We start from the raw sequence: 24,247 nt of genomic DNA, 5'->3' as shown, positions 1-24,247 counted from the left end.
GCTCTGGGCTCCGCCGCGCCCGGCCTAGACACGGCGCGGCCGCCCCCGGAGTGCGAGGATGAGCGGTGGGGATGATGGAGACCGGGCGGACGCCATCAGCTACGCCCTTCCCTCCATCCCTTCCAACAAACTCCCGGATTTGCGCTTTATCAGCCGTGGCGCTTACGGTACCGTGTCTGCCGCCCGCCACGCCGACTGGAGGGTCCCGGTGGCTCTCAAAAGCTTGCAGGGACCGCTGCTAGACAGGTAATGGGGGCCGGAGGGGGACGCCGAGATGGGGCATTGCGGGGGGGTGGCGCGGCTCACGTGGCGGCCGCGCCGCCTCCATCATCCCCCCCCTCGGGCCGCCCCCCGTGGGGAAGGACCGAGCTGAACCCGCCTTTCCCCTAAACCAAGAATGGGGTCCCACGCTCCCGCATTGCCCGGGACTCTCCGTGAGTGCGTCCGTCGGTGGGTAGAGCGGCCGCGGGTAGTGGAGCCCGGGCTCTGCCGGGCGTGGGTCCATCCGCCGCGGCGGAGACGCCGGCGTGGGTTTCTCAGCTTGGTGGATCAGGAACCGGGTGTCTTGGTAGGCAGAGCTGTTAAATCCAAGGGAAAGGAAATCCCACGAAGAATGATTCAGCCTGAGCCATAAGAAAGCACGTACCAGGCCCGGAGCTTCCTCACTTTCGGTTATTGAAAATGGGTGGTTTCAGTCTCGGCGTGTGAGACACCAAGCATGTTGCCTCTTTTGAAGGTTTTTTCTTGTGCAGCGTGCAACTTGGCTCCTCCTCAAGGTGGGATTTGCACAGCTCAGTTTCTGTCTGGGTCTGTTGGTTGCTAACCGTTTTGCTGAGGTATCAGCAGGGTATTAAAATACAGTGATTACTATAGATGTTTTGTTTACAGAGAGAATATAAGGAATATATTACTGTATTGACTAGAGATTGCTTTGAGCTCCTAGAAGAAGCTTCTCTAAGACAGTGCACGATTGACTTTTTTTTTTTCTCGTTTCCCCCAGATCTCACAGTACTGAGAGAAGCTAATTTAAAATAGTAGGCTTGTAGGTACCCACGTACAAGTGATATTTTTCCATTAGCTTCTCAACTTGTAGCAGTTGTGTTCCCCATTTTCCCGGACCCCAGGTGACAGCGTGTTTATTACAGGAGCTGTCAGTCCATATAAGGGGATTGCAGGTAATAAGTTTTCATCCATCTCTGTGTCATTCACTCCCTAGAGTGCCAATTTTTTCTCATATTAATGCAAATTTGCCTCTTAGGCTGTCCAAAGCCTGCCTTACTGTAAACCTGCCTCTAATATTTGCTGCCTCGGGTTTCTTTGATCTAGTATTAGCCGTTTAGGCAGAATAGCTTCACTCAAAATGACAAGGCTTGTAGTCTTGTGACTTAATATGCCAGAGTATAAGAGAAGTTGGTTTAAGCTATCTCACCTCTTATTCTCCAGGTGTGTATACACAGGCTTTATCTCTGAAATCTTGCCAGAATGAAGTGGAATCTCAGTTATGTTTTTAAGCAGGAATATCATATTCTCTGATAAGTTTATTATTTTTTTTTTCTTTAATTTAAATGCCTGCTGAAATCCCTGTTAATCAGAAATACAATGTTTATCCTCTAAAGTCATTTAGGAGAAAACAGCAAATTCTATTTTTAGAATTTAGATTAGTGTGACAACTAACCCATGAAATTATGATGAAAAGGGCAACTGAGATAATCAAAATAATTCAGCCACCTACCATATTATCATGCAAAGCTTGGAAATGCTATCAGAACACCGAAAACTGTAAGAAATCCGTTATACCTGAGTCTCTGCAGAAAGTGATTTGTTGATTGTATAGCAGGCAACATAAAATGCCATCCTGTAAATGCTGTCAAGAAAAGGTTCACGGTGCAGATAATTCCCCAAACAGGAAGCCTGAGGTGTGTATCCCAGAACTTGGTGTGTGACCAGCCAAAGAGCAAAGCCCGTTGGGAAGCTATTGTGGGCTTGTACTAATTTTGGCATTACTCAATACCCTTCTGGTATGGAGCAGAGTTGAAGTGACTTACAGGCACAGGAATAGGCCTCAATATGCTGCAACTCGTTTCCCAGCTACGGCTGAATCCCATGCAGATGTGCCTCACAGTCTGGGAAAACCCCTAGCTTTCTCAAACCTAATCCTTTCTGGAGAGAGGGAGGAAGGGAGGGAGTTGTGTCATTTGTCCCATGCTTTTTTTTTTTTTAAGGCTGCCTTTTTACTTTCATTTCCTAGAGTTTGCTATAATAGAAGCCTTTTTCCATCACATAGATAAGGACCAACAATTGCCTTTAATTTCACATCTATCTGAATTTGAAGTTTTCCTATCATAAAAGCAGCAGGCTTTAGTTCTCTGGGCTTTCTCTTTTCCTCCTATGCTCTGACAGCCTTTACTTTGTGAGGGCTATATCTGCACCAATGGGTCCAGACTAATGTGAGCTCTTCAGTGTGTGCCCTGAACTTGATGGACACAAGCCAGCTCTCACCCAGGAGCTGTATAGCCACATTAACACGGCACTGTGATGAGCAGATTGTGGAGGGCATAGCCCTGGCTTGTACGCGGCCATGCCCCAGCCCAGCTGTATTGCTTCTGAATCAGACTGGCTCACATCCAAAGGATCTGTCTTAGATGTGCTGTAGAAGTCCTGTAGTTGGACATCCTCCTAGTCATGCCCTTGTATCTGTACCATTCCCCACTGGTATAAAATCTAAATCTTTTTTCATGGTCCAAATATCCTCACTGTCAACAAACCCGTTTTGTTTTTTTTTTTCAAGAGCATTTGAGATATAAGGCATACCAAATAGTTTATCATTTTAAGGGATAGAAGCCTACTCAATTCTAAATCAGACTTGAGCTTCTCGAATCCACATGCTCCAAGGTCTGAATTTGTAAAGATGCATCAAGTTCACATTTACGATGAGCTTTGACATAACAGACAGTATTCACACAGCCAAATTCAGGCATCCAAACATCATGAGGCTGGTCCCTTCCTGCTTCCTGTGCAAACAGGGAATGTTTTTTCCAGTCGGTGATTCAAAGCAGTGGCCTGATTTGAAGGAACAATTTATGCGGAAACAAAATATAGTTGGTTGTTTCTTTTCCTTCAAAAACTGAAGGTGTATTCCTTTAAACCATAATATTTTAGTGCACGTCAGTGTCCACTAAATTTAAATGGTTGGAGAATTGTGACTATTAAGGTCTTCTCTCTGTAGGAGATTAATACTGGACATCAGTGAAAACTCAGTGTTCAAAGATGGGCAGTAGAATAGGACAAATGTAGCTGGTTATTACCATTATGGTTACACAGGGTGGTGAAAGTTGGATTTCTGACTGTATCCTTATTTACAGGAAACATGGCTGAAAAGTGTGATGGAAATAGATTTGTGTGGTGCGACACAACTGGGGAAGCTATCTTGTATTTGAATTTGCAGATTCTAATTTGTCTTACAGTGACTTGTTATTGAAACCGTGTAGTAGGAAACAAATACTGAAAGGTGGTGGTACTGCATATAGGTACATCATTTTTTAAAGAGAATATATGAACTCAGCATTTGCTTTGAGATTCCCAGTATTAGTATGGTAATGGTTTTTGTTTGTTTGTTTTCTTTAAGTGATAGAAACCACCTTCTAAAAGAAGCAGAGATATTACACAAAGCCAGGTTTAGTTACATTCTTCCAATTTTGGGAATTTGCAACGAGCCTGAATTTCTGGGGATAGTAACAGAATACATGACAAATGGGTCATTAAACCAGCTTTTACATGGGGTAAGTGTACTTGCAGTCTTTAAATAAAATCACTGGTTGTTTCAAATAGATGGTGATTTCCATACTTAAGAGAAGTAGTAAAGTGTGTTACTAATAATATTTCAAATTAAGGGACAGTCATTATCACTAGTAGTTTTTGGTGCTGAGATGGATTTTCTGTATCCCCAAAAGACAAACAAATTCAGCAGACTTTAGTTTTATTACACTTTTTCATTTAATGCTGTGACCTATTACTGGCTTCATTTTGAGTTATTATATACAATTGCTATAAAAATCTCTGTTGTTCTCTAATTAGAAGATAAAATACTTACGCTTACTTAAGTCTGGGTTTCAGAATTATTGCCAATGTAAATATCACACAAAGATGAAGTTCTTTTCCTAAATTTGAATCCTTGTTTTTTTAAAAAATGGAAATTTTTACTTTAGTTTATAGAAGTCAAATATTGCTAATTAAATAGATATGGGTATTTCTACCAGATCTTACTCCCAGGAGTAAGTCCTGCTATGCTGAACTCTCAGCTGCTCCCATTAGCTTGGTCTGAGCATCCAGCATTGCCGCTGTAAAACTACTTCAGTTTGTCTCAGCAGCACTGCAGTCTCTTGCATACCTGTCATCAACACGTATCTCGTGCTTTAGAAAGTTCAGCAATGTGTCCTTCATAAAGGCATTAGTGTTAATGTAACTTTTAACGTTTCAGTTTTTTACTGCCTTTTTCTGGGTGTATTAATATTTGTAAATGTAGTATTTTGTGCTTAGTTTCACCGCAGCTTTTTTTTCCCGGTGTCAGTTGAAGATACAATTCTTGCCTTCTTTTATGTAGTACTCGTAATCTGCTCATTGCAAGTTTCATGCAGGAGAATCATATTTCCACATGAATGAGTAATGTAGTAAATGTCCTACATCATGTATGGCAGTCATGAACTATTACATGAATGCTAGGGAACGGAAGCATAATGCTGCATGATTAACATTTATATATTTGTTTTAGGAGCTAACCAGTCTTAATGCTCAGTCACAAATTTTTAAGGAATTCATGTAACGTATGTTTTAAATGAGTACTGCTTGTCCAGATAACTTTCTTCCTATTATAAAAGTCTTTGTGTTATGCTGTTAGATCAGAACAGAGGATTATATTCTGGTTTTGTGGTTTTATCTTGGCAGAAAGATGTATACCCTGACGTTCCCTGGTGCCTGAGATTCCGCATTCTTTATGAAATTGCTTTGGGAGTAAACTATTTGCACAACATGAATCCTCCATTGCTGCACCATGACTTGAAAACCCAGAATATATTACTTGATGATGAGTTTCATGTCAAGGTACACTTACATAATTCTTACGTTCTTCGGCATCCAGAACAAGCAATGAAAATGTTTTAACTATTGTAGAGGAGGAAGAGTGAGGATGTGGTCATACAGAGGGGATGTAATTGTATGTCAGACGTTTTCTTCTATCCTTGAAGACAGAACTTTTGAGTTTTTCTTTCGAAAACTCTGCTTTGCTCAAGTGTGGATTTGATCCATCTGAAAAGACCAGAAAGCCAGAATTTGGAATGGTTTTGCCATAGCAGTAGCTGATAATAGCAGTTACACTGTCATATGGCAACCCTCCTCCAAGGGTAGCTACGTCTGGCCCTTTCTGAGAAGAAAATAGGCAGTGTTCCTGTCTGAGATGCTCAGACAAGTTAGTTCTGGAGGACAGTAGGTCAAATTCAAACGTTAATACCCCATTTGATATTTATCGTGCAATATGCACATATATGTTCTGTTAGTGTAGAATAAGAACATGTAAAATGTAACTGCGAAATCTGAACATGTTGGAAGATTGCTTTTGTGAAGCTTCTTCAAGTAAGTAAACATACATAGAGAAGTAACATTAGTTGAAAACTTTAATTCTGCCTTTTAAAATATCAGTGCCTTGGTGTGGAAAAGAGATGAAAAGTACTTCTGACAAAATGGTGAGGTGCTTCCATAAGTGCAAGAGTTGGGTTTTTTTTATAAAAGATCATCTGTTTTTAAAATTGATAGAATATACTATTCAAGTAAATGCGAAATAAGAGGTATTTTGCACTTGAGCATTCACCATTCAGGTATAAATTCAGCTGTTACCGTGAGATGAATCTTTCTGTGGGTCCTCTGCATAAAGATCAAAGATCCAGTGCTGATTTCTTCTCCATTGCAAAGATGTCTTTCTTGCAGCAAGGTGCTTTACAGAGCTCTGTCTCCACTCACACCCTCATCCTCCCACTCAGTTCTGCTGGTATGGCCTTCTCTCGAGCTTCCTGGTAAAGCTGATTGGGAAACTGGTCCAAGTAATTATTTTATCCACTGTTTTTTTTAATCTCTGACAGCATTGGTATGGTCTGGTGCCCTGCCTGACCACATCTAAACAGTTGCTTTGCTGGAGTAATTGAAGGGAAAAGGTTAACTCTTGCATACCTGCCCTGCCTCCTGTATGAAGTCTCTGTAAAATTGTCCTTAGTGTTTTTAAGTGTTTTTTGGGGGTGGAGCAAGATTCTTTAAATTAGGAGAGCTGGCAGGAAATGCAAAGAAGATTATCATCCATGCCAAATAGAAGTATTGCATATGTATAAAAGTAACACCATTCATAGAGTGCTTCTGACTGTCCCAGATTTACTGAATGAGCAAGATAATGTGACCAGTTACAGTGAGGAAGGCTTGATGAGAGTGAGTTGTAGAGGAAAACAAAGGTTATTCTTCACTGTGGATTTTGACCCTACACTCTCCAGAAAGCTTATTTCTGTTATCTGAATTGCCACAGTGCTCTCATGGGCATCTTTGTTGAAAAGGTTTTTTTGCTTTTATGCAAATGCTGGACAAGTGGACAAGTGAAGAGCTTGTAGCTGGCTGCTTATCTCTCTCCCAGTATGCCAGACACTCTGCAGCTCAGCCAGCAAGTTTATTCTGCTGCTTGTTTGTCTCTCTACCTGTAACCTAGTCTGACATCTTGCTCCCTGGCTCATGGATGCCTGGGAATGTAAAGTGAAGTCAATTTTTTTATGCAGATGTACTGTAAACTCTGTAGGAGTAAAGAAGATATTCAGCAACTTTTTGCAGCACAGAATTTCAGAATATCAAATTTGTTAATGCAAGATTAATGTTTCATAGTTTGGGGAGTCGAATGCCCTAAAATTTTTCTGTGAGAGAAACTGTCTTGGGATATCTGCAAGTTATATAGAGCTATTATGATTTATACTAAATTTGTGCTTTCTTCACAACCAAGAATCTAGATTTTTTTGTTTGCTTTTTTTAACCAAAGAAAGTTATTTTCTTCATACAGGACAGACTCCCATAGCAGAATCTCCAGCTGTAGATTATATGAGTCCTTCCTTAAAAGAACAACAGGATAGGGCAGTGCTATAGGGATATCATGAGTCATGACTTCGGAATGTTTTCTCAACTGGAGCTGGTGTTACCTGTTGCTAGGACAACCACATACTTTTTGTGTGTCAGGTTAAGGACTTGCCAGGTTATTGACCCCTTCTTTCGGGCATATTTCAGGAGTTTCTAACAATGGTCAGCAGATAAATCCAGTTTTATTTCTCAGGACAACTGATTTGTCCTTTCCAGATTGCAGATTTTGGCATGTCAAAATGGCGTGTCATATCCATGTCGCAATCACGAAGTGAAACCTCTTTGCCAGAAGGAGGGACGATTGTCTACATGCCACCTGAAGATTACAATCCCAGTCAGAAAACCCGTGCAAGTGTAAAACATGATATCTACAGGTAACTCATGTTGTTCTCAAGTGGGCTTTGTGATCTGAATTCAAATTTGATTTACTGAATTTGAACATATTTTCTGCAATTTTATTATTTTCAGAAATATCATAAGTGTATAAGCAAAGTACCTTGGGGAAAAGAGAATTGAGGTAGCTGGGTTTCATCACCTGTTTCTTTAGAAAACACTGTCACAAGTGTAATTCTCCAGAAATTAAGCTAGAACTACGGAGGCAGACAGAGGAGACTGGTTTCTATAAAAGAATGAACACACAGAGACAATGTAGGGAGGGGAAAAACTGTTCACACCATTATCTCAATGCACATACCCTTGTAATTTGTGCACATCAATTAACATCATTTACAGAATGTACTTGGGGGGAAAGAAGAAGACATTTTTGGAAAGAGGTTAGGAAAAAGCAGAGTAATGGGGTGGGAAGAAGCATTTAGAGAGATCTTCTTAAGAAATAATTTACCGTATGAAAGTTTAGGAACATTTGTATCTTGTAGAGGTAATAGAATACGAAGTAGTACAGTAGTGGTGACCTATATATATAACAAAACAGCAATTGCTCTTAGGACATTAGAGTTAGTTAAAATTAGCTAATCTGAAAAGGCTTGGAGTTTAAAGATTAATTGAACAGCTGTGGAGGGAATTGTGGGGATTGAGGAGGCATGAAGAGGCCTATCACTGTGACAAAGTCCATCTCTCTGTTGCACTCTACCACTTTACTTTCAGCTATCTTTGACAGGGTAGTATTTTGTTGAGAGATTAATTAGTCTCAGAGGGTTTTACTGACTTCCAGGGAGACCAGTATTTCTCTTAATTATCCCTTATCCTTAAGGTGTACATGAAGTTCCTTAACATTCCTGTCCAAAGAATAGAGATGGTAACATACTTGCTTTCCTCACTCACCCTGTGATGAGAAAATCTGGACTAGGAAAACATCGAGAAGGAATAATGATATACTATAGGGAAAGAAGTAGTGGTGTGATATTATCTCCTCTAGCTTCTGATTTTAGAGAATTTGCAAGTGTGGCTAGTGACTTAGTGAGTGGAGAAGAGAAAGACAAATATTTGCTACAAAATAAAAAAAAAATGTACAGAGGCGTAATAACCAAATGGGAGATAATAAGAGAGAAGAGATCAGTAGAAGATCTTAGAATACTTATAAATTAGGAAGGAAAGAGATTATTTGAGAAGAGAGAAAAGAAACTGAGACAACATCATAAAGAGATATGGCAGTGAAGGAAATGAGAACCAGAAAGGTCACACAGGAAGATTGGTTCTCAGGATCAGAAGGAGATGTTATGAAGCAGAAATAAGAAAGGAAAACATGAATAGTGTAAAGGGGAATCCGCAGGAAGTGGTATGCTGCAGTGTTGTAGAATTGAGAAAATAATCTTTAATTGTAGAGCAATTCTAAACTGAATGAAAGACTGATTAACTGACCACAGCTGATACAGCTGAATGTTGTTGGGATATTGCAGATAATTTATGAGGAAGGATCTTTCTTAAAGAAGCAAATAATTTAAACAACAGTCAAGCAGCATTAACTTTTACAAAATGAGTGATTCGCCATGCCAAAAAAAAAACCCAACCCTGCCTGCATTAATTTCTCAGGAATGTATCAAAAGGAGGCTTTCTAACAGGGATGACTGTTTTTATTAAAAGTTACTTGAATAATTTTTAACATTGATGAATGTTAAAATGTGAATAGAATAAGCAGTTAGGAAAGCTCAATTTAAATGATTGACTTTTAAGTGTCAGTTAATTTTTTTTGATTCTTCCTAATTGGTAGTTGTTACATGATACAATGCTTGTAGACAGTTATATGTAACCTGTATGCAAAATTTGGTATTTCTTAGTGATGTAAGAAAATACTGTCTTTGTGTACAGTTATTTGAGTAGTTGAGCAAACATTTATCCTGGTAAGTGTCATTCTTGTTTAGCAAAATCATTTGCATTGTTTAATTTTTATTGCTTCAGTGGAAATTGGATTTCAGTTTTTTTGAAGTAAGATTTTAAATACTTTTCAATGCATTTTTAAATTGATTTACTGAAAAAATAAGGGAGTAGAGGTAGGTTTACAAGGATATGTTTGACATTGGAAATTAGGTTCTTAAGCAGTGAAATATTTTTGCTCTCTCATTTTAGCTTTATTCCTCACATCAAATTCCTATTTTTAAACAGGAAAGCTAGATTTGAGGTTTTATATTATTTTATTTGCTTTAGCTGCATTGACTTTTATAAATTAATTCAATGCTTCATATAAATGAAATCTAATCTTAATTAAATTACAAAGTTGTTTAAAGTTACCTTTTTTTAATATGTCCTGATGACTGAAGAGAGTGATGAGCCTACTAAAGGTGGAGCAGGTTTGTATTCACTGAACCACTTTCCATTCATGTTAATGTGTGGAAAAAAATGTCACCAGTTTGAGTAAGCAGATATGTTCAGTCTCCTAGCTATAGATCAGGGTGGTCTTCCTGAGAGTCTCTTTTGTAAAGTAAATGCTGTATGTAAGTGACATTTCTTCCTGTAGAGAAGTTTGCGTATGTAGAAAGTATGTATGTCTGTGGGGAAAGCTGGAGTGTGCTTCCTGGGTGCTAGTCTGTATCCTACCTGACTCTTCAGCTTTGTGTTGGGATAGAAGTGAAAGCCATCCTCCCTGCTAGTACCCTGTAGGGAGAGGCGCTCGGAAGACCTTGCGATGTACGGGAAGAATAGGGAACCAATCATACATGCCGAAGAAGAATGTTACCAAAACACAGCCATGCTTAAGGTGGATCCCTTTAAGGAGCATATGTAAAGCAATTGCACGGCTAGTAAGTTGAACAAGTAGCAACCATCATATTGGTGTCTGTGCTTTTATTCCTGCGAAGGTTTTGACCTCCTGCAAGGGCTAGCTGTGATCTGAATGCCACATTTCTGTGGCTTAGCAGATAGAAAAAGACAGTTAATGCCTTACCACAACGGATAGAAGTGAAAGCCATCCTCCCTGCTAGTTCCCATGCTTCCCATGGGAACACCAGGGAGTGCCGGTCCGGGTTGGGGAGATTCGACAGTATTGCAGTTAGGACAGAGCAGTTGGGACTCTGGGGCTTAGTTTAATTTGTGTGTTGAGATTTAAATTGCATGTTCATAATTCACAACGTATTAGTAGAGCAGAGCTAATACAGATTTGAAATAGGAGTTTATATGCTATGTACCTTTTATGTACTTAATATTGTGAAGTCGTTATTGTCGAAGTCGCTGGTTAAAATTCCTGATAGTTTTTGTATATTCAGGTCATTGTTGTAGTTGGCTATAGTCAGTCCTGTGTCTGCATGTGGGATCATTTTAGCTAAATGTTTTTAATAAAACATAAAGCTGAGCACATTGAGTTATTGTTGGTAATCTAAAATAAAGTCATCTATACTTTTTATACTTTAAACAGTTATGCAATTATTATGTGGGAAGTGATGTCGAGGAAACAGCCATTTGAAGGTAAGGCCATGTCTTCCTTTAATTTATTTTTCCAGCCAGTAAAGGCTAAACCTATGATCTGGGTGCCTGGGGACTGCATTTCAGGGGTTACTTTTTAATGATTCAATTTATAAGCTTGTTAAAGAACATTTTGAGTTACTTTTCAGATTGGACTTTTTTTTTTTTCTCTGTACTTCTTTTTTAAAAAATTACAGTGTTGTTTGATAAATACTTTTTTTTTTTTAATCCAAACCATAACCTTATTTTGGTGAATTAATATACTATGTCTGCAAACTACATTATTCCTCCTAAAGTAAGCTATTTCTATTGCATATATTGCTAATGACTGCACGATGTCTATTTTGACAGAAGTTATAAACCCCTTGCAGATAATGTATAGTGTGTCACAAGGACAGCGACTAGACTTAAGTGAAGAAAGTTTATCAATGGACATTCCTCATCGAATGCTCATCATAAGATTGATAGGAAGTGGATGGGCACAAAACCCAGATGAAAGACCATCATTCTTAAGTAAGTTTACCTTGCATAATGAGAAAAGATTTTTAAATTGCCAGATTTCACTTGAACATCGTACTTGCAGAGCAAGGTTATAGTCGCAAAAGGGAAGTGGTAAAGATGTCAAGAGATATCTGTGCTCAATCTTGTTGCATATGTTAAGGTGGTTGTCTGCTTCCACCATATTTGTAAACAAACTTTTATGAATGGAACTACACGTGTGCCTTAAAATGTTGTTGTTAGTTGGAGTCTTTTGCATTTGCCATCTCTAATTTACCTGCAAAAAAGCAGCATGTTTTGTTTAACTACTTGCACTTGAAGCTTTTTGTTTATTGTTGAAGGGAACTTTTTTTTTTTAATTTAGAAGGGAGGGAAGTGAAGTATGGAATGAGTACTGTGGGATTTATGAGCAAGCCGGCAAACACACAAACCATTACACAGTTTGTATCTCACTATAAATCTTTTTCACTGACTGTTTCTTTGACTGTTCCACCTCCCAGATCGAACGGGAACTGGTTGAACCCATGCACTTAACTTTCTCTTTCCATCCTTCCTCTGTTCAGCTTCTTGTCCAGGAGACCAAATATAGATATTTTCAGCCTTTTTTATAGTGGATTGCTGAATTCAGAGAATAAGATTTAGGTGCAAACTTGTAGAGATTAGAGTGGCATAGTGTGACCTGGAAATGTTTTTTTTTGTTTTTGCAGACCTGTGTTGGTTGCATTTCACTGACGTACTCGGTGTATGTCGAGTCCACACTTATCCCCCATAACAATTTCTCCTTAACATGCTTAATTTTGTGGTGACTTTTGGTTCTTGTTTGGCCATTGCCTAAAGGTAATTCTATCAAAATTGGCAAAAAGTGATTACCCGTTTTCGACTGTGAAATTTGCTCTTCCACGTGTTGCTGTGGTCACGTATGTCAGTGTGGTGAAGCTAACGGTGGTTCCTGCAGCTGCCTCACTGTGCTTGTTTAATTTACATGTGCTTTAAAAACTTCCTCCCTAAACCTTTAGAAAACATGATTCTAATTCTGTAGGAAAAGCTGAATCACCGTGGAGATTTAAAAATGTAGACTAAGAGAGTTACTGAAAGTATTCAAATGTAAAACAGTACAAAGAGCCCTGGCTTAAACAACTCTATATTTTTAGTTTCTTACTGGTTGAGGATGCAATGCCTCAAACCTGAAAGGCTAGGGTTTTTTAGTTGGTTCTAGTGGGTTTTGGTTTTAGGGTTTGTTTTGTTTTTAATGTTAACAGTAGAGAGGTTTGCAATCTTAATGTTTCCTTTGTAGCTTTGCTGAACAGAGGATTGTTTATTATTTTGAAAACCTTTATAGGCATACTTTCTTTGAGCTGGAAAGTGTTAGAAAGCTTAGAGTGTTCAGATAGCTTAGAACGAAATGTTCATTTATTTGCATCAGTTTGTCAGAGGACAAAATGAGGACACGTCCAAACAGATACAGCATCTTCATGTTCAGTTTACAGTCCAAAATTAATTACATGAACTTTTTTTAGGCATTCTTATTTTTGCATTAAGAACATTTTTAAATGTCAGGTTATTTTGGCATGAGTCTGGTTTGTATGATTGTAAATTGTTATTTTTTTTTTTTTTTTTCCAAGCAAGGAAATATATCTATTTATAATATTTTTTTAAAATCAAAAAGAACAGACACATCATGATATTTCCTTATGTATTCTTGTTTTCCTATGGCAGTTAACCAAAATAGCAGTCAAACTCTATGGTCACACTGAAGGAATAATTACCTGGGCTATGTACTAAAGTGTAAGCTAACTTGGGTTCTGTTAAATAGTGCTGTGTCTGTAGTAAGATGGTCTTTGAAGAAAACATGCATTGCTTTTTACCCTACTTTACTATCATGATAAGAAAGAGGAAGTTGCAAAACTGTTGTAAAATTAAGGGAAGTAAAGCTCACTGATTGGGAAATTTTGCAATTACCATACCACGGGGAGAAAAACTGAAAACAGCCGAAACTTTTTTGTTAAATGAACTTTAAATAGAAAACCTCAGTTAACCTGTCTGTTCCCCTTATAAAGAAGGGGTAAAGAGTACATATCATCATGTTTCTGCATGTACTTGGAATGTGTACCTACATTTTAATTATAATCAGCAAAAATTAACTGTGCTAGTATTTCTGTGTGGAAAATGGAGCTGTAAAATTCCGTTTGAGCTGATGCAAGAAAATAAGAATCCCAGTATTGAATACATGTCTTTGAAGGTGCTAGTGGAAGAAAGTAATATGGGATTAAAAAAAAAAAAATAGTAAGGCAGTGTGACAGATTGCTAGTGTGGTAAATGGGTTTACCTGAATGGGTTGAGTCCATAGAAATGCAGTAGAATTATGATACGCCATAATCCTTTCCTGAGTTTTTGTTGAACTTGAGCACAGTTTCAAAAATACATTTTTATGATATGGTTCTTTCAAAATTTGAAATATTTTTTTTAAACTTTAAGCACTGGAAAGCAAGGGAGCATAGCACAGGTTGTCACTTGCTCATTGGGCTGTCATTTGTCTCCCTATGGAAGCAGATGATTTTAGCTGCTCTGACTTGCTGCCTTTGGTGAGCATGAGGACACTATAATTTGGGTTCACTGGGTTTGATAGGTCAGTGCTTTCATTATCACCATCTTCTCTGGCCCTGCTGCACAGCGTCTGTTCTGGATTTCTCTGTGGTGGGGAGTCGTTTGTTTGTTTTTCTTGTATAAATCTTTAAGACCTCTGCTGGAGTGGGAAGACAGCAACCCACTCTGAGGTCTTGTTCTGTTTGGCCCCATTTAGCAAACCAGGCTTGTTGGGTCTATCTTGGAAATATAGCAAACCCACCAATATATCCATTCCAGGAATGCAAGACTTGTGGTCAGGCACAGTCATGGATCTCTTTTGGTACAGAGTGCTCAGGTGGCCAGATCACGACTGGGTTTGTTTTGCTGATGTGAAACTTGCACTTGTAACAGGTAAAAACAAGAAACTTCTGTTTAGCAGCGTAAGTAGTTTGATATGTATCAGTAGACAAATTACTTTTGTAAATGTAAGAAAGTAGCTTTAGCAAAATTAAAAATTAATTTCCACCTTAAATTCTTCAGCAAAGTACTCTCTCTTTGTTTAGAATGCTTAATAGACCTTGAGCCAGTCCTGCGATCATTTGATGAAATAGCTACACTGGAAGCAGTAATTCTGTTAAAGAGATCAAAGGTAAGTGGCTTTTGTTACAGTCATGAATTGGTCAAATAAATTGGTAGGTTTTGCTTGCTAAAAGAAATGTAGTCTCCTTTGTCTTTTATTTAATCTTGTATATGGCTGAAGCATGTGTTTGTATACAGCTGTCATCTTGTCTTATAGCAGAAATTTAATACAGGTAAATATGTCTCTTCCAGTCACTGTATGAATCCCGGTGTATTTACAAGAGTGGAAAGAAATCAGATGCGGAGCAGATATCTCTAAATATACCTCTGAATCCCCAAGAGGTAAATATTTTACATACTGCATTCGGTATGTCGGCATCATTAAAGATCCTGAGAGCTCTAAACGGGGGTTGACTTAGTAAGGGGTATTGTTGTGCAGTTTACTTTCTTATGCAGTCAGGAAAGACGTAAAATGCGTTACTTGAGCCAAGGTGTAACAAATGCATAGCCATATAGTTGAAGATAGTAAAGGGTGAGTAAGTAAAAATAAGAAGGGGCATGATTGGTATATCCTCTAAGTGTGGGACAGTCTGTCCCTCAAGGAGGAATGCAGCACACAGTGGCCGCAACTTGTAAGAGGCTGTTTTCTGCTCCCTTACACCTCTACGGAGCTTGCTTATGTAGGGTTGTATAGATTTGCTTTTACATTTTGATTCTTAATGCTGATTATTTTGATTATTACTAATAATAAAACTTCCATACAAAATTGCTGTCAGCTTTGGAAAATAACAAGTTTTAGGATTACACAGATTTCTTCTGTTTTACTGTATTTTAATGATGCTGTCTATTGAACATTTAGATAGTAGGGAAAACACAGTGATGGGAAAGTACTCTGTAAGTCATTGCAACTTTGTATTTATTTAATGCGCATTTTCATTATACAACTGGAATCATTTCAGGAAACATACTCTGGTTCCATACAATGTGATGCACTTCCCCTTCGGAGCATCTCTCCAGATATGTCAAGACTCAAGTCTGTTCCCAAGTGTAATATCTTCTCATCAGGTAGAGATACTAATGACTTCATATAGATTTAAGTTGCCTTCACAGCTTTACACTCCCACTGTAACATTGCATTTACATAGTGGATAGATGGATCTCTGTTTATGTCAGAAAACAGATGTGTTTTGTAAACTTAGTGCTCTGGGTAAAATAATAGTGTATTTCAGTTCTGATTTTCTGTTCCTGTCACTTGAGAAATCCCCACAGCTCACAGCTTCAGTTTTCCTATTCAGGGTCATGAGTGCAGAGATAGCATTTACTTGTCCCTTCAGACCCTTGGTAGTTTAGTTAATTATTTGTGAACTACTCCTAAAGATAAAAAGGCTAAACATTTTGAGTCACTTCTAAAGCTGAGTAAACTGAAAGTTTCTAATGCAGCCCAACCTCTCTATCATTTTTGATTCAATAAATAAAATGGCTTTAATAAATAGATGGCCTCGCAATAGTATCTGCACAGACCTTTTGTTGCTGTCACTTTTTCTGAATAAAAGTTGGCAAAATTCCCAGACAAAACTCAATTTTGAGGTTTTGTTGACTTGAGAAGCCAGAAAAATGCAATGGGACTCAGGTGAAACAGCAATACATTATGAAACTAAAATCACTTGAGTTTCTTCTCTTCAAAGAATGCAAACATATGTTTCAAAAGAACGGAGCATCCTTTGGCTTTGCAGGGACCAGTGGTGTGAAAGCAGAAACGATGACTGAATTTACTGCTGTAAAGTAGCATATCAAAAAGTATGCTGAGGTGCTGCAAAACTGGAGATACTTTGGTAGAGATAGGAGGGCACAGGCAGGTTTTTTTCCAGCTCATTTCAACACATTCACAATGCTGAGCTTTTACTCAGTGTACTAGAAAGATATAAATACAGCAGGAATTCCAGGGAAAACAAATTACGGGAGGCTTAAGGATTTTGAGTTACAGGGGGAAATAGCAGAAAGCAAACGTAATATAGTTTGGCTATACCCAAGCATATATCTATACACATACCATAAAAATCTTAAAGATGAAGAATACCTTGTGGTAACCAAGCTTGATAGGAATGTTGCGATGAATTTTAGAAAATGGAATCTTAGATTGAGTATGAGTATGGACTGGTAAGTGTAATCAGATAACACAGTGATCAATGTCAGCCCTTTTTAGTGCTGGTTCCTGTTAAAAATTTTCCTATCTGCCTGTGGAGGCCAGTGATGAGATTGCGGGGATGCTATTAATCTGGTTCATCAGTTGATGGTCCTTTACAGAGTCACTGCTTAGACTTCGTTGCATGTATGTGTGGATACTGTAAAGCCTGTGAAAATAGTGTCTACAAAACTGTACTACATCAGAAGTGTTTGTTGTGACCTTGTCAATATCTACATCAGGTAGTTTTATAATGGAAAGCAAGACTGGCATTCTTCTTACTTTGCTTAAATTAGATGCAGTTGTTTCAAGTGAAAATCTGTTCCCACATAGCTGTTGGCAAGAGTTGAGTTTAGCATGACAGCAAGGCAGAAATTAATGACTGTAGATTTTAGTTTAGTTTTTTTTTCCCGCCAATACAACTAGAAAACATTTTCAGAAACTTGCTCCTTCAGAGTTAAGATGGGTCCTCTAGCTTTTAGTCTCTCTAATTTTTTCTTCCCTATCCAGCTTATATACACACTTGTTCATGGGCACTGCTTTAAGCTTAAATAGCTCTTTTCCCTCTTCTCATTTTATTTCTGATATAGAGTAATATTTTATATTCTGATATAGTGAATAATCTTTTAATACACTTGGGTTTGAAATCCATTTGTAAAATAAGTTTTTCATTCTCCTGGTATCCTACTAGTCCTCCCTGTGCATGTTCTAACTTAAGTCATGGAATTAAGGGTACCAGACATCTGTACTTAGTATTTAAAAAGAAGTGTGACAGGTATTTTCTTCCTGAAATAAGAACATTATTTAATATACCTTAGAATTTTATTTTTCTTTTCTTACAAGATTCTTCATTACAGAATAATCTACCCAGGTGTCTTTTTTTTTTCTCAGCTCAATTTCCAAATCATCATTGGCAGCTTGAAGCAGAAAGTCTAGGTCTCATGTTTTGTGCTACTGAATTTCCACTTCTATTACACCAGTCTTCTAGGTCAGCTAGGTTATTTCTGAGTAACATGAGTCAACCTGTTCTTTCTGAATAACACCTGAAAATCTCCTCAGCATGTTTCATAATTTTAATGCTATGGTCCCTGGTCAAGTTTATTCTCCCATACCAGTACAATCCCAGTAGTTTTGTCTCTAATGCTGTTAAAGACCTATGTATGCCTAGAGATCTATAACAATCTATCCTAGCAGAGCTGTTCAAAATCCTTTTCTAAAATGATCTTTCACTCACACCAGTTGCCTCCTAATCCTGTCTCATTCATACAGTAGATAACATCTGCTGCTTCACACTGTATAACTCTGCCCAGCTTACTTTGTCTGTAATGAAATGAAATGCTAGTTACTATGAGTTCTAGTCCACCATTTTTTAAATAATGTGTGCCAGTTACTATGAGTTCTAGTCCACCATTTTTTAAATAATGTGTGCCATTTCCTTCACAGTTTCCTATTTCTGCTCCATGTACTTAGAGCCATATTCTTTAACAGATCAACACTCTGATCTAGGAATCTACCTTCAAATACCCCTATAAGTCCTGAGCTGTGTAGGGGGCTACCTGTTTTTAGGGTGTCTTTAGATGTTCACCTGAATTCTTACATCTGTATCTCTGGTTCTTAGTTAACATCTCTGAATCTCTTTATCAAGTGACACTGTGGAAGTCTGTAATAAAAACTGTACACAGAATTAGGCATATGCCCTGTAATTTCTTTCTCATTAGCTCTTTTTCATCTCTTCTTTGAGTCATACCTACTGCTGCTTTCATGTCCATCGTCTTTTTCTGCCATAAAAAAATCCTAAAAATAGAAACTATTAAGCTTTCCACCTGATAAAACCCCTGTTCTTCATTTCTTTGCAAGCGTTTACATGAAGCTTTCTTGAAGTTATGTTCTATTTTGACAGACTACCCAAAACTTCTATTGGCTTCCCACCAAATACTACCATTGGTTTTCATGTTCTTTCCCTCCACCTGAATCTTTGTTTCAATCTTTCCACCTTTGATATGCTGCTGAACTTCATCAGAATAAATTAGTCAGCCCTTATACTGACTCCTAGCTACCCCTTCAAATACTTGAAGGAGTTATTTTGTTCTTCCAGTCCCTACAAATATTTTCTGTTGAACAGAGCATTTTTTTAAAGTTCACATCTACTGGATTTGTTCTCTCTGTGTTCTTTTAAAACAAAACAAGACCCCCAAACCCATGGTCTAGCCCTGGTAGAAGATAAGGAGCATAAAGTTACTCAGAACCTGAGTATAAGGAATAATGTATTTGAGGTGAATTTATGTTTTATGGAATTACTCTAAATAGTCTGTGACGGCTGTGTATTATTTGTACATAGAATTAATACAGCTTGCTGCTTTTTTTTTTTTTTTTTTTAAGATGGAAATTCTGGGCGTCTACAACCGCTCAGCAGTCAGAGCACAGATGAAAATCTCTCTGTACCTCAGAGCGCCAAACTTCTTGTGCATCCATACAGTTACTTTCCCTCATCAGACAAGAGTGTTTCAGATGCCTCAAATTCTGCATCATGTATGCTGCGGTCATCACCAATTTCTTCAGGTACAGCAAACACTGATTTAATTCCAAGACCCACAATAAGTGTCCTAATATCAAATATATGTGTGTATGAAATGGAAATTGTTCATCTGTAAAATGAAAAGCATTCTACAAATTAAGAATTCAAGTAATTTTGATCTTGTAGCCTTATATTGCAAAGTAAAACCAACGTAAAATGTGACCTAGTACATGTACATGTAGCTCCTAGCTTTTTTTTTTGGCTTGGGTCTTCCTTACCCCATTCCCTTTGCTGATATTATTTCTCCTACTACTTCTGTAGCAGTGCTTCAGTCCAGCAGAACAGAAATAAAAGTTACCTTTAGCTTAACTCATCTTGTTGCCTGTCGCTTCTCCTCACTTCTTAGGCTTGTCAATCTTCCTCTTAGTAATGGTGAGGCAAAGAGAGGCAGCAGCTGTGTCAGCATCTCACCTTTAATGAACTTCTGTGTTAGCTGTGAACCCACTGCATGATATTACTATGCACCAAATAACTGTTAAAATTGTACTTCCAAAAAGAATAACAGAAGATAACTTTAATGCGTGATGAATTACTCAGAGACATTTTTTTGTGGGCCACACAATAGCGTGCAACTTTATAAAGATCTGCCGCATTACTCTCTTCTGGAAATATGATAATCCGCACCTTTTCACTGTGTGAATCCTTAGTTTGGGTAAAATAGGCAGGAAACTATAGGGGTGTTTTAAGTAAATTTCAATAAAAATCCCACTGCAAAGTGAAGTTACCACCTCTCTCTTTTTAGTACCAGGACAGGTTGAACACTGAAATAGGTTGTTCACAGAAGCTGTAGAAGTCCCATCACTTGGAGATGCTCAAAATTCATCTGGACAAGGCCCTGAACAACCTGAGTTATCCTCAAATTTGGCCCAGCTTTGAGCAGTCCGTTAGACCAGATGTGACCTCCCTGAGGCTTCCTTTCAACCTAAATTATTCTGTGATTCAAATAAAATAAACACTCTAACCACCAAATTTGACAAATCAGAACATTTGAAACGTGGAATACATTAGTGAAATGTTAAAGGCATGTTTAGTACTCTAGTCTAGTGTATTTCTGACCAAACCCAAGTTTTAAACAGCTCTTTCTCAGTTTGTTCCTTGTTCTATGGCACTGTTTATTGACAGATAGTTACAATACTTTTTTTTTTTTTTTTTTTAAATCCTCTCTAATCTCAGATTTCGTTTTGGAAACTGTGCAACAGAATGTAGCTCATCAATGGATCCAAAGTAAAAGAGAAGAAATTATTGATCAGATGACTGAAGCATGTTTGAATCAATCACTGGATGCTCTTCTATCAAGATTTTTACTCATGAAAGAAGACTATGAACTTATAAGCACCAAACCTACAAGGACATCAAAAGTCCGACAACTTCTTGATACCTCAGATAGCCAAGGAGAGGAATTTGCCAGAATTATAATACAGAAGTTGAAAGATAACAAACAGCTAGGACTTCAACCTTATCCAGACATTCTATCTAATTCTCTAAGACTGCATCTTTAAAATTATTCTTTCTATGTGAAATTCTTGTTTTTATATAGTAGTTTTATATATGTACCGCTTTGTCTTTATTATGCCATTGTAGTGCCTCAGAAATGACACTGACTTCATCTCGACTGCATTTGGTGAGTTACAATTAATCAATTGGAGTGCAGTCATAAATCCAAACACTTGACACTTGTTGTTGACTCAATTCATAGAAGTATTTTGTTTATACATGACAAAGAAAAAACATTAAATGTTCCCTGCTTTACATATTTTCTGTTTATACAAATCCTTTCTCATCACCTCACAGGATTGAGACAACCCATCTCAACTTGGAGTATTGTTTTTTCTCCCTCCATCTGGTCTTTCTCATACAGGAGGAAAAAAAAATCTGGGTGCTCTATTTCAGGGCTTGTATGCTGTGTGTATAATAGTTTTTCTTCTTTCAGTCATACTGACTACTCCTCCCAAGATACCAGGAAGAGTAGTAGGTAAGAGGAAGATTACATTGCATTTTTACAGGATTTTTTTATTATGTTTTGTTTTGGTTTTCCCACTTTGTTGCCAGGGAAAGCACTTCTGACCACTGCATAAGAAGAATATCAGTCCAAAGAGGAGCCCAAGGGCAAGGAGGACATTGTGTTGATCATCTTTGTTCTGCTAGGAACTGATACATTAGAAAGGGTGCAACTATAGCCTTTTTACATGATTTGGTTACACTCACTTAAATTCCTCTTGAAATCATAGTATGATGAGATCCACATATTGTTTATACAAGGGAACCCTCAGTTAATACCTCTTTTATATTTCCTCAGTTAATGCCTCCCTTACCTTTGCTATCTGCCATAAATACTTCTCATCTCATGTTGTTGGATCAAACTTTAAATTCAATTTTAGTTTTAGTATTTACATGATGAGCAGTAGTTTAGATCTGTACAGAGATCAAGCATGCACTGCCAATGTCAGTCTGGAAGTGATGTGCATGGGTCTCTTCTCCCATGACCTGCCTTAACCTTCACTGGACAACATCTCTGCTGCCCTTTTTTTGTCTGAAGGATGGTGCTAACACATTGAGGTACAAATGGGGCCACCTGAGAGGAAAAGGTATGTGGTACTTTTTTCAGCTCATTTCAGAAAGCTGTAGTGATTTTACCTAGGTGGCTTCAAAACTATTAAAAAAAAAATGCTGGATTTAATTTGTCAGAACACAGCACAGGCAAATTATTTTTACAAGCACTAATAATTACAAATTCTGCTAACGCTACCTAAAATATGTGAAAATCTGAACTTCATGTACAAGAAATCTGAAATCTACATAAACTACCATATAAAAAGCAGCAGATAAATAAGAAATCCTAAGTGATGGCTGTTTGGAAACCTATGGAGCTGTGAGATCTGCCCCATTTCAATGATTCAAGAGTTATTGTAGGCATTGTTAGTTGGCAACAGCTTATTTTTTCAATATCTGTCTTATTTTATTAACTGAATCACAGAATGCAAAGTATAGTTTATTGGCTAGAAAATGAATTTTTTAAAATACTTTTGAAGTAAATTTTCAGCATAAACTGGGAATTTGGGTTTTTATCCTGCTCCTTTCTGAAGGCTGTAAAATTCAAACTAGACAGCCGAAACCAGGACATGGTGCTTTTTCTAGAGCAGACCTGAAGATGCGTGGCAGGAACAGGCTTTGAGGAAAGCTGCCAGCCTTGATTGTGGAAGTTTGGTACAGAACTGTGTGTTTCACTGCATGTCACATTTTAAGCGACACCTGTTAAATTTTACTGCCTAAAAAATATGTCATGCAAAGTAGCAAAATAGCACTTTTAGTTGTGTGTCCAGAATTCATTGTGTATTAAGAGCTTTCCTAAATTGGGGTTTTAGTAACTAGATGAACAGAGGCTTCTTTAGGGATATTTTTTTACAAGCTGATGTTGTTCTTATAGTGGAGTCTGCATGAGCTCCAAACTTTGTCATTTACTGTTTTAAATTATGTGTAAGAAGGTAAAAGCAGTCCTGCTATGTGTAAAGCCTTGTCCTGCCAGGTGGTATCTGATGTCTCATGTCTGAGGCCCTGCACTTTCTTCCTATTTCCCAACTCATTGAAAGAAACTACTGCCTTAAAGCAAACAGAACTTAACCACAGGACAGATGCCATGCTTCGCAGTCCTGTATGCTGTGCACAGTACCTGATGATACTTGTGCAGGCTGATAGACTAATATGAATTGGTGATTTGTGCTGTTGATCCTTCTGGGTGCTGCTGCTGCACCTTTGCGCTCACTTACCTCTGACATGTTCTGCAGCCTGCCAGCGTGCTTGCTGCAGTTTTTCTGCCAGCACCTAGTTAGCTACTGTTCCCCACAGAAGCCATGTGGATGGGTGGAAGCACCCTGGGACATGAATGTGACAGATCCCAAAGCCATTCCAGCTGCTGCCAAGGCAAGTGAGGTGGTTGCCCATCATCCAGCCTCTTCATAGTGGAGAGGAAATGCTGGACATGAAAGATGAGGACCCGTTGGTAGAACAGTGGCTGAGGGAAAAGGACATCCTGCTGCTTTCTGAAGTCTCCCTGCTGGCTCTTTCCTGTCAGTAGGGAACTAGCTTGGGGTCAGTTAATTATAATGATAATGATAAAGCTGGCCTACAGAGTCACGTTCAGGAATGGTGCTGTCCCGCTGCTGCAATCACTATGGGCTACCCCTTTTCATGTGTCATCATCCAGAGGTGGCGCAGCTGCAGGTAAAGTAGTTTTCTACCTCCCGTCCTGAATACATGTGTATCTGTAAGGCTATGAGTGTTGTTCTAGCCAAAGCCCAGCCCTTCAAGGAAACCCTGAAGCCACTCAATAGAACTTAGTCTTATCTCCCTCTTCTTTCCTTAGATCCTGAGCCTCTCTTCATGAGGGAGTAGAATCCTTAAACCTGCCCTCTCCAACTTGTTAGGCACGAACAGATTTCCTCAAGAGTGAAACGGAGGAGGGGACAGTCACACTCAGGACTTGAGAGATACAGAAGAAGGGGTAAGGAGGAAGCTTTGGGGTGGGCATGGGGAAGGGAGGGTGGAGGCTGTGTGCCTGATCCACATAGGGTGTGTAGGGTTTGTGGTGGTGACAGCCATACGAAGTAGTATGTCAAAGTTTTCTGCTGCTTCTGTTGTTTAACTCCAGTACTATGAAAGAGGAAGAGAGTTTCTGTGCAGCTGGAACACTCAGCACTGATTTTGACTGTGGCAGCAAGTCCGGAGTCAGCAAGGCACAGTCATGCCGTTCACGCACAACTTCTCTGTCAGGAAGCCTAAGTCTGGGGTGTCTGCTAAAGTCATGCCAGATGTGTGGATGTGGCAGGTGTGACCCTGCTCTGCGAGAG

At 38.5% G+C, this 24,247-nt stretch overlaps 1 protein-coding gene across 2 annotated transcripts; it reads left to right on the top strand.

Annotated features, from left to right (window-relative positions):
- On the top strand, positions 1-21,141 carry RIPK2 (receptor interacting serine/threonine kinase 2). Of its 2 annotated transcripts, XM_074897642.1 has the most exons (11): positions 1-246; positions 3,626-3,779; positions 4,942-5,097; positions 7,369-7,526; positions 10,958-11,007; positions 11,356-11,517; positions 14,631-14,716; positions 14,899-14,988; positions 15,606-15,711; positions 19,208-19,387; positions 20,577-21,141. In XM_074897642.1, the coding sequence occupies exons 1-11, from the start codon at positions 59-61 to the stop codon at positions 20,900-20,902; spliced, it is 1,656 nt and encodes a 551-aa protein (XP_074753743.1). In that variant the 5' UTR covers positions 1-58; the 3' UTR covers positions 20,903-21,141. The 2 variants fall into 2 exon arrangements, with proteins under 2 accessions (XP_074753743.1, XP_074753744.1); XM_074897643.1 differs by lacking the exon at positions 3,626-3,779 and having other exon boundaries at positions 143-246.
- The last annotated feature ends 3,106 nt before the right edge of the window (positions 21,142-24,247 follow it).

Source organism: Athene noctua, chromosome 2, assembly GCF_965140245.1.
Source record: "Athene noctua chromosome 2, bAthNoc1.hap1.1, whole genome shotgun sequence".
NCBI classification, from domain to species: domain Eukaryota; kingdom Metazoa; phylum Chordata; class Aves; order Strigiformes; family Strigidae; genus Athene; species Athene noctua.
The sequence above is the reverse complement of the archived record's forward strand: the minus strand, read 5'-3'. Positions and strand labels throughout refer to the sequence as shown.